This window comes from Canis lupus, chromosome 11 (assembly GCF_003254725.2).
Source record: "Canis lupus dingo isolate Sandy chromosome 11, ASM325472v2, whole genome shotgun sequence".
NCBI lineage: Eukaryota > Metazoa > Chordata > Mammalia > Carnivora > Canidae > Canis > Canis lupus.
In genome coordinates, this window is record NC_064253.1 from 22138152 (window position 1) to 22149366 (window position 11215).

Consider the following 11215-nt stretch of genomic DNA (forward strand, 5'->3'; position numbering starts at 1 on the left):
CATGCATAAAATGTTAAATCATAATCTTTTTTCTAAAATTGTGATCAAGTTAGGATATACATATTAGAAGTAATATTTTGGTTAAAAACCTTACAAAATTTAAAGAATTTAAGATGTCTTACATATATCAAGGACAAATTACCTATGAAATATGAGGTTTCGGGCACCCTGGGTGGCTCAGTGGTTTAGTGCCGCCTTCAGCCCAGGCGTGATCTTGGAGACCGGGGATCGAGTCCCATCAGGCTCCCTGGATGGAGCCTGCTTCTCCCTCTGCTTGTGTCTCTGCCTCTCTCTCTCTGTGTCTCTCATGAATAAATAAATAAAATCTTTAAAAAAAAATATGACTGCATTTGGGACGCCTGGGTGGCTCAGAGGTTGGGCGCCTGCCTTCGCCCAGGGTGTGATCCTGGAGTCCCGAGATCGAGTCCTGCATTGGGCTCCCTGCATGGAGCCTGCTTCTCCCTGTACCTGTGTCTCTGCTTCTCTCTCTCTCTGTCTCTCATGAATAAATAAATAAATAAATAAATAAATAAATAAATAAATAAATAAAATCTTAAAAAACAATTATGACTGCTTTTAACTATGTCAACAAAAATTTCTTGGAATGCAAAGGTCAGAGGCCGGGAAAGCTCTAGTACTGTAGAGTTTGCAAACTGGAAGTCCGCTCTGAAGGAGAAAGTCACCACAGGGTTAAATAGGCAAAAACTGCAAGTTCTGTGTCCTTTGGGACCTCTGACTGAGGTCCCAAACTATAGCTTCAGGAGCAGAATGATAAGCTGTATATAATTCAGTATTTCTGGTAGCAGCTTCAAGATATGGTAGCAGCTCCAGCTGATAAGATGTGTGGCAGCAAATTGTGCTGAATTTTGTGTGGGCTTGTTACCTCAGGCTATGTTGTTGACTGGTTTTGTTCTCCATGGTCATTTGGCCTGATTAAAAGTTTATTTTTTCTCCCTTGACATGGAGGAATGCATCTTGTCAGCTCTTGTTGTCTAATTATTGGGGTATTTTGTTCTTCAGTTGTATCTAAAAGCTTTAACTTTTTGGGGGGCACCTGGGTGGCTCTGTCAGTTAAGCATCTAACTTGATTTCACCTCAGGTCATGATCTCACAATTGTGAGATCAAGTCCTGCATTGGGCTCCACACTCAGTGGGGAGTCTGCTTGAGATTTTTTTTTTTTTTGCTCCCTTTCCCTCTTTTCCTCCCCCCTTTCTCTCTCTCTCTCTCTCTCTCTCAAATTAATAAAGTCCAAAAGCTTTAATTTTTTTGCTTAAATCCTCAGGGGGCACTCAACATCAATGATCGCACCATACCTCAGCCACCTATTCTTCAGCTTTCCGTGGAGAAGCTGAGCAGAGATGGAGCTTTCCTCATGGATGCAGGCTCTGTGAGTAGTCTGATTGATCGGGATCCTTCCCTCTACATACTATTATACCTTCATTCACTTTAGTATCTCTTTTCCTGAACAGATTATTTGCTACTTAATCTATTTTTGTATGAGCTACCTTCTCCCTCTATAACCTCTTTTCATGCCAAGCATAAAAGTCTCATCATGGTAAAAAGTAATTATTAGTTCAGCTGAAATCTGTATAATCTTACTAAACATACTCTTCGTTTTGATCTTTTAAAACATACTCAGTGGTAAAGGTGAATCAGCAGCTCACTGTTGTGTGTGTCTCAAAATAATTTTCTTCCTGTTCCCAGGTGCTGATGCTTTGGGTTGGAAAAAATTGTGGACAAAATTTTCTCAGCCAAGTTCTAGGAGTTCAAAACTATGCATTAATTCCACAGACTATGGTAAGACTTTTTTATTATAGTGATTGTGGTAGACTCTTTTTTTTTTTTTAAAGATTTTATTTACTTATTCATGAGAGACACAGAGACAGAGGCAGAAACATAGGCAGAGGGAGAAGCAGGCTCCCTGCGGGGAGCCCGATTCGGGACTTGATCCCAGAACCCCAGGATCATGACCTGAGCCAAAGGCAGATGCTCAACCACTGAACCACCAAGATACCCCTAATTTTCACTTTTAAAGTTAGAATTAGGGGTGCCTAGGTAGCTCATTTGGTTAAGCATCTGACTCTTGGTTTCAACTCAGGTCATGATTTCAGGGTCAGTCTGTGTGCTCAGTGGATAATCTGCTTCTCTCTTCCCTCTCTCATTTATCTATCTATCTATCTATCTATCTATCTATCTATCTATCTATCTTTTTTTAAAAGGTATAATATGGGCAGCTCAGGTGGCTCAGTGGTTTAGCGCCGCCTTCAGCCCAGGGCCTGATCCTGGGGACCGGGGATCAAGTCCCACGTCAGGCTCCTTGCATGGAGCCTGCTTCTCCTTCTGCCTTTGTCTCTGCCTCTCTCTCTCTCTGTCCCTCATAAATAAATAAATAAAATCTTTTAAAAAATAAATAAAAAGGTATAATATTAAAATTAGAATTGATTATAACATGGTATTATTTAGTATCATATATTTTAGACCCTACTATCAATTTGTCCCCAACATTGGAATATGTATTTTATGTTAGTGCTTTTTCATATTTATGAGTTTAACTCCATTCACAGAAGTCATTAGGAAATCATGTATTTAAAAGACGTTTGTGTCAGGAGTATAGCTGGAATAAGCACTATCTTTAAAGCTGTAAATAAAACTATTGGCTTGGTTGACAAGGCATTTTAGGTAATGAGGTAAATAATTGTCATATTTGTAATAACTGCCTGAATCAGTTAATTTTAGATGTCATAATAAAATGAAGAGGTTGGATTTCTTCTGGATCAGGGCTCAGTAAAATGTGCCAAAGTTTTTGTCAATAAAGTTTTATTGGAACATAGCTGTGTCCATTCACTTATGTATTGTCTATGGCTCTGTAGTGGAACATTGGCAGAGTTGTGTATTGCAGCAGAGACCAAATGACGTGCAAGCCTAAAGTATTTCTATTGTTTGGCCTTTTCAGAAGTTTGCCTACCCCTTACTAGAAAACTGTGATATACATACTCCCAGGCCCCTTTCCCTAAGACCTCCTAAGTCAATCTTGCAGTTCAGCAAGATCTCCAGGTGAATAATATACATGATAAAGTTTGAGAAGCACTGTAAATGATGCATTAACTGTGTGATTCAAGTAAGTTGGATATTGCTGATTTTTGTTTAATAGACAGATCTTCCAGAACTTGATACACCAGAATCTGCCAGAATAATAGCATTCATCTCTTGGCTTAGAGAGCAGAGACCATTTTTCCCCATACTTTATGTAATAAGGTAAGTTGCATTTTTTGTTTGCTAATTGGGAAATAATTTATTTAGCTTTACAAGGACCTATTTTGAGTTATAGTTACCCATGACATATTGCTTAAGGAAACCCTTTAGAAAAGAAAAAAAGAAAGAATGTTCAATAAATATTACTCAATTATGCTTTCTATTCAGTTACTAGCAAAGAGTATGTTAAAAGCATCATGACAATGGACAAATCCACTGTTTATTTTACTATTGCATTTTATGTAATGTATATATTTTTGTCTTATTCCACAGGGATGAGAGTCCAATGAAAGCAAACTTCCTTCAAAACATGGTAGAAGACAGAACAGAATCTGCATTATCATATTATGAATTCCTTTTGCATATACAACAACAAGTGAACAAATGAATAAATGAAGATATTTGACTTAAAGTCATGATAATGCAGAACACCTGAGAATGTGTAATACCTTCCTTTTCTATTAGGTTTGTGGACTAATGTGATGATTATATGTTCTCACTGTGATTTCAACAAACTATAGCAAATAAAGGACCACAACAGAGAATCAAACATGCAACTCTGAAATACTGTATTTTTCAAATCAAAATAGATCTACATACATTTGATTGGATACTTTTTTTTCCTTTGCTGCCAATAATGTTTGAGTTGTTATGGATTGAAATAGGATGAGACAATATTGCAGAGGCAAAGTAAATTTTGTAAAATAAAGACTTCTGTGTTTCAAATGTATATTTCTCATTTTTTCCTGAAATTTTGGCTGCTACATTTAAAACCTCACAAGACTTAGTGTTGCAGGGATGTTACCAATTCATTGATAATGATCTTTTTAAAATCAAAAAGTTTCAGAAGTAAATATTATGTAGAAAACTAGAACCCATCCCCCATACCTGTGTTGTTTTTTTTATATAAGGAAGAAAAAGGATCATGTTAACTAAAGCTAGAGTAAACTCACTCTAGTTTGAGAAGAAAAATATGAAATAATACAGTCAAGCTTTAAAATCTATCAGTATTCTCTATACTTGAAGAACAAAGTCACTTTGATTTGAAGTGAAAACTAAGTGGTTTTCTGATGTGATGTGACTGCAGAAGACTTGTTTGGACACACTATCATGTTCTGCAGTGAAAAGAATCAGCTGTCTTCATAAATATATTGGGACTGGCAATGATAATAGGGAGATGAGAAACTGATTATCTTGATTCTTGAAATGGGCTTTGGTTCATTTCTGCTCTGTGATGTACAATAAAAGTGTTATATTATTGGTGAATTGATGAATTAAAGGTTTTTAAAATTCTGTCTCATGCATCAGTAACATTTTTCTAAGGAATTTAATAATTGGAAGCCACTCATAAGCTATTTATTCTTGGATATTAAAACTTATTAAAGCATGAATGCTGCTTTTGATTTGGTGGATATTAAGATTACACAAATCCAAAATATTGAAGTTATGGTAGAAACTTGATTTCTGAACATGCTCAAGAGACTGCTTTTTTGATTGAGCCAGAGAAATATTATAGTCAAAACCATTGAATGGATTTTGTTTACAAATAGATAAATTAAACATTTGTATATTTAAAGTGCTGTGGTAGGATATCTTTAAAAGAGTTTGGCTCATTTTTCACAGATTCACCTTGTCTTGTATAAACTTCTTAAAGTAAAAGTTGTTCAGTGTGTAATACTTGATGAAAAGATTTTTGTTTCTTTGTTTCAATGAGTTAGAAAAATGTGTTTACAATCTTGGTCTCATAGGATCACCAATGAAATAGTAACTTTCAAGTTTACATCAGTATGAGCTGACTTTAACTGAGTTGTTGGGGGATATGGAAGAAGCAGGTCCCATTGGAGTATACACTACTACCTGCCTGCTGGATCAGACTAACTGGGTTTTTTAGGAATATCATCTCCCTTAAGCAGTGTTAAGATTTCTCTTCAGTATGTGAGTGGTGCATTGAACTGGAAATTTTCTTGAAAGCTGCTTCATTGATTAGGAAGCAATTTTCACATCGTAGCAAATTAAAATAAATTTCTATTTTCCCCTCTTTTACAGAAACAGTCATCCTTGTGCACTGATTGATGTTTCTTAAAATAACTAAAATTCTCTTCTTAATGTGAATTGTAAATGTTATTATTTGTAGGTCCTTTCTTAATAGTAGTGAAGAATCTTCCAGAGGGAAAAGTTTGTGCTTCTAGGGACAATAACCTTCCTTGTGCCTCACTTCATCCCCGAGTGGGTAGGACTCTTGTTATTGCCACAGCATGCTTTTTTAGTATAGTTCACAAATTTACTTTTAAAATTTCACTTTAAAAATGATTTTCAATAGTGTATAACATGTGCAACCTAGAATAATTTTATAATAGGTCATAAACACAATTTTAGTTAAGATTCGTAATATTTGTTCTCCGGATAATGAGGGAATGAATGAACCTTTTGGAGATATTGATAGTAAGTAATTATTTTTTGTAATATTGAATGTTTTTTTAGTTTTTTTTTTTTTTTTTTGCAGTAGGGCACTACCTGCTATCTCATCTTGTATTACTTTTTAATGTAAAGCAACTAATATTTACACTATGCCATATTTTTTTTTATTGTAGTTGTAAATTATGAAAGATCCTTGAATTTTCTACAGATCTACAACTACTAAAGTACAGACAAGGGCAATCTTGGTATTTAAATCTGAGCATGGCAATTCTACCATAAAAAGTACTCTATTTTTCTAATTTCTAGGATTTTTAAAATAACATTTCTGTGTGTCTGACATAGTAATATTCGCTCAAGCTGTGTACCTTTTAGTTTGCATATATTTCATTGTTTTATTTAATGTATTGAGTCTAACAGACTGTTTCACAATAATTAGAACAAAAGATTTATTTCTTCTAATCAAAGATGCGTAACAGCTATTATCTAGGGGACCATCAAATGTGATTTCAAGATTTTGTTAACTATTTCAAATATAATCCTTATATAGAAATTTTAATTTTGTAAAGTAGTGTATAATATTGTAACATTAAATTCTTGTTCTCAGATTCAAATATGTATTGATCTTCAATGTGCTGTGTTAAATCTTGCTTCTCTTAACTATTAGAGACAAGATTTGTCTTCCTTTTTACAGTTTGTAATTTTCACTGTTTTATTCCTGTAAAAAGAAACAGTCATTTGTAACCCATGCAAATAATCGTTTGAACTGTGCTAACTTATCAATTTGGCTATTCAATAAAGTTATTGAAAGAGCTTACATATAGTGACTAATTTTTTTTAAATTTTTATTTATTAATGATAGTCACAGAGAGAGAGAGAGAGAGAGGAGGCAGAGACACAGGCAGAGGGAGAAGCAGGCTCCATGCACCGGGAGCCCGACGTAGGATTCGATCCCAGGTCTCCAGGATCGTGCCCTGGGCCAAAGGCAGGCGCCAAACCGCTGCGCCACCCAGGGATCCCCAAGTGACTAATTTTTTAAAGGGATATGAATACCTGCTAGTCACTGAATTGTGCCATGTTTTACATTCAAGTCAACGGAGGCTATTGCGGAAAGCACTTTGAATCTAAGCTGGTGTCTGGGATGTCATAAACCAAATTCTTGGATGCTCACTCCTCAAGGATTGCTGGGTTTAAAATTCTAGATTGAAAGGGGTTGTTTTTGTTTTTTAAAATTCTTGACATGTTTAAGATACTACTCCGTTGTCTTCTGGACCCTTTGGTTATTGATAAGATGCCTACTGTCAACCTGATTGTTATTTTGAAGATAATCTGTTAGCTTTCAAGATTTTTCTTTTTTCCTTAATATTCTATAGTTTGGCTACTTTGAGTTTATAGTTTATAGTGCTTGTTTTTCAGAGCACATTTTAATCTGAAAATCCTCATGTATCTTGATATCTGGAAAATTCTCAGCTGTTTATTTTTTTAAGTGAGAGATGATTGACATAAAGCTATTTTCTTTTAAAAATGTGTCGTTTAAAAAAGTTGTAATTTTCTTTTTTACTCTCAGAGTTCCTATTAGATGAATATTTCCACTAATTCATCTTGTAACTGTGTCCAGGTTGCAGTTTTAATTTCATCTAATGAGTTTTATATTTATATAACTATTTTTCATTTTCAAGATTGATTTTTTAAAAAATATCCGTGTAGTTTTGATTGATTAATCCCCGATTTTGTAAAGGGATTAATAAAAAGAGAGAGAGGCTTATAATTAAAAAATTATAAAGGCCTTTTCATAAAATTATTTCTTTCTGGAGCAAATTGTAATTTTTTAAGTTTTTATTTTAATTCTACTTAGTTAACAGTGTTATATTAGCTTCAGGTGTACAATACTATAATTCAGCACTTACATACATCACCTGGTGCTCATCATAAGTACACTTCTTCCTCTTTTTTTTTTTTTTTTTTAATTTCAACTCTACCCCACCCTGTGGGGTTTGAACTCAGGACTCTAAGATCAAGAATTGCATGCTCTTTCAACTGACCCAGCCAGGCACCCCTCAACAACTGCATTCTTTAATCCCCATTCCCCATTCTTTAATCCCCTATTTGATCTATACCCTCACCCCCCACGAATTCCAATTTTTAATTCGGCTGGCAATTTAAATATCCATGTTTTTCAAAATTTGAGTTTGTAGACTCATTGGAGTGAGAGAATCAGAATTTTTTTTAAGAATTTTTTCTTAAAAGATGTATTTTATTAATGGAGACACCGAGAGAGAGAGACAGAGAGAGAGAGAGAGAGAGAGAGAGGGAGGGAGAGGCAGAGACACAGGCAGAGGGAGAAGCAGGCTCCATGCAGGGAGCCCAACATGGGACTCAATCCCTGGTCTCCAGGATCATGCCCTGGACGGAAGGTGGCGCTAAAGCGCTGAGCCACCCGGGCTGCCCTGAGTGGGAGAATTTTTGTTTTTGTTTTAGCTTGTCTCTATCCAAGCCCCTTCACCTATCTATGGGTGTTTTTAGTCATATTTTCTAGCCCTTTCCCCAAAACGAGGGCTCATAGTGGTGTTTTAGGGCTTCTGTGCTGCAGTGATTTGACTGAAATCACCATTTCAGTCACCAGCAGTGGGAAGACTAGTTGTTGCCTTCTTCTGCCTCCCAGATTAAAAGTTGAAGTCCAAAACTTTGTGGGTCAATAGTGAATGATACTTTGAATATTTTTGGAGGGAGGGAAGGCCTCAAGAAGTGAGTTCAACCTGTTTGTCTCTGTGTGTTGTGTGGAGGACTTTCAGTGGCTTTTAGCCCCTAGAACGTGCTACTGTTGCCTGCCTCTGGACCTGCAGCCCCATAGGCACCTGACTTGTTTAGCTCTGCGATGCTGTTTCTGATACTTTTTATCTGCTAAGATGTTTCTCTTGTTTTTGAGGTTTTTAAAAAATTATTTATTCATGAGAGACACAGAGAGAGACAGAGACATAGGCAGAGGGAGAAGCAGGCTCCCTGTGGGGAGCTCAATGCAGAACTCCATCCCAGGACTCTGGGATCATGACCTGAGCTGAAAGCAGATGCTAAACCACTGAGCCATCCAGGTACCCCCTGTTTTTGAGTCTTGCTATTTCTTTTTCTCCCTTCATATTTCTAGCTGTTATTTCTGTGTAAAGAGGGATCTGAGCATGAACTTCCTACCTAAATTTCACCCCAGAAATTGAATTCTAGTTTCATCACTTTCTGACTCAATCTCTTCAACTTCGTATTACATGTTATCAATAAAGTATTATTGCTAACCTGCCTAAACAATGCTACATAAAAATTTAAAAAATGATACATGAAACTAATTGAAAATGCCTTATTTTGACACTTCCTCTAAAAGAAAGATTTCTTTGGGGTGCCTGAGTGGCTTAGTGAGTTAAGTATCTGACTCTTTCAGCTCAGGTCTTGATCTCAGGGTCATGCCAGCTTGGAGCCTGCTTAATAAAACAAAAAAAAGGGATCCCTGGGTGGCTCAGCGGTTTGGCACCTGCCTTCGGCCCAGGGCCTGATCCTGGAGACCCAGGATCGAGTCCCACATCAGGCTCCCTACATGGAGCCTGCTTCTTCCTCTGCCTGTGTCTCTGCATCTCTCTCTCTCTCACTGTGTCTCTCATGAATAAATAAATAAAATCTTTAAAAAATAAAAAAAAAATAAAAAAAATAAAACAAAAAAATTTTTTTTAATTTTTATTTATTTATGATAGTCACACAGAGAGAGAGAGAGGCAGAGACACAGGCAGAGGGAGAAGCAGGCTCCATGCACTGGGAGCCCGATGTGGGATTCGATCCTGGGTCTCCAGGATCATGCCCTGGGCCAAAGGCAGGCGCCAAACCGCTGCACCACCCAGGGATCCCTAAAACAAAAATTGAAACTAAAAGAGGGATGCCTGGGTGGCTCAATTGGTTAAGTGTCCAACTCTTAATTTCAGCTCAGGTAATGATCTCAGGTCATGGGATAAGCCTGGCATTTGGCTCTGCACTTAGCATGGGGTCTGCTTGTCTCTCTCCCTCCGTTCCTCCCCCCACTCATTCATTCTCTCTCTCTCTCTTTCTCTAATAAATGAAATCTCTAAAAAAATAATAAATAGTAAAATTTTAAAGATTTTTGCAACTATTCATAAAGGTTTGACCTAGTGCTATCAGTGCTTTGCTATAGGTTTGGGGCAAAGTGGTAAATTTTTTAAAAAAACATTTTATTTATTTGAGAGAGAACAGGAGCATGGAAGAGGGCAGAGGGAGAAGCAGACTCTTGCTGATCAGTAAGCCCCATACCAGACTCAATCCCAGAGATCATGAACTGAGCCACTTAAGACAGCCGCTTAATCAACTGAGCCATCCAGGCACTCAGGAAAGTGGTAAATTAAAAAAAAAATGAGTGGGTATGCCCTTGTAAAGTCCATAATGAGGGTAATAGAAATTAATATAAGAATCTTAAGTATTCACACCATTTATCAAAGAATCCTTTATACCATGGAGAAGTACTAGGCAGTTTAATCAAACTACAGAAACCCCACAGGGAAGTGGTTCCCAAGAGATAAGTGAGCATGTAACATAAAATCCTCACATTTTGAATCCTTAGCAAACTAAGGGCACTATCATGCATCGACACAGACAAAATTTAAATTTTGCTTCTATAGGGTCTATTAAATGAAAAAAATAGTTTATCCTGGAATTATATTTAGTTTTGGTTCATCAATTTTTTATGTCATTATGTTCTGTACATTTGTTTTTTTGTTCTGTACGTATATTATGCTTAACAATTACTTCAGTTTTAGAAGTTTAAAAAAAACTGGCTTAGAGATATAGTTCTGTACATACAGGCAGGGCAACCTTTTCTAGTGCTTCATAATTATTAAATAGGGTGTGTCCTTGCGATTTAGCTTTTATCCAATCAAGGGAGAAAGTCCGTGTTTATACCTTGGCTCCTCTTTTCTTTCTTTCTTTTTTTTTTTTTTTTTTTTTTTAGATTTATTTATGCAAGAGAGACACAGAGAGAGGCAGAGACACAGGCAGAGGGAGAAGCAGGCTCCATGCACCGGGAGCCCGACGTGGGATTCGATCCTGGGTCTCCAGGATCGCGCCCTGGGCTGAAGGCGGCGCTAAACCGCTGCGCCACCCAGGGATCCCCCCTAGATTTATTATTATATATTAATTGTCATTACACCTTTCTTCTGACTTTAATAAAACACACTTTCTCGGGTCCCTCCCGCTATGTGGTCCTCAACGCTGCCTTGAATAACGTGGCCCTGCTGAGTGCTCATGCTATTCCAGGAGTTGCAGTTCCCAACAAAATGCAATGCTTGTGCCTTTCGGCCGGAACTTCCAACTTCCAGTAATTTGCCAAAATGACCAACACAAAGGGAAAGAGGAGAGGTACCCGCTATATGTTCTCTAGGCCTTTTAGAAAACATAGAGTTGTTCCTTTGGCCACATAACATGCGAATCTATAAGAAAGGGGATATTGTGGACATCAAGGGAATGGGCACTGTTCAAAAAGGAATGCCCCACAAATGTTAC

At 37.0% G+C, this 11215-nt stretch overlaps 1 protein-coding gene across 1 annotated transcript in view; it reads left to right on the top strand.

Annotated features, from left to right (window-relative positions):
- SEC24A (SEC24 homolog A, COPII coat complex component) overlaps positions 1-6485 on the top strand; it is a 63362-nt gene extending 56877 nt beyond the window's left edge. Inside the window, exons 20-23 of the mRNA XM_025433125.3 lie at positions 1284-1388; positions 1706-1798; positions 3153-3256; positions 3527-6485. Coding sequence (XP_025288910.1) covers positions 1284-1388; positions 1706-1798; positions 3153-3256; positions 3527-3641 — 417 coding nt within the window. The 3' untranslated portion in view covers positions 3642-6485. The remainder of the gene's footprint in view (positions 1-1283; positions 1389-1705; positions 1799-3152; positions 3257-3526) is intronic.
- Positions 6486-11215: the final 4730 nt, after the last annotated feature.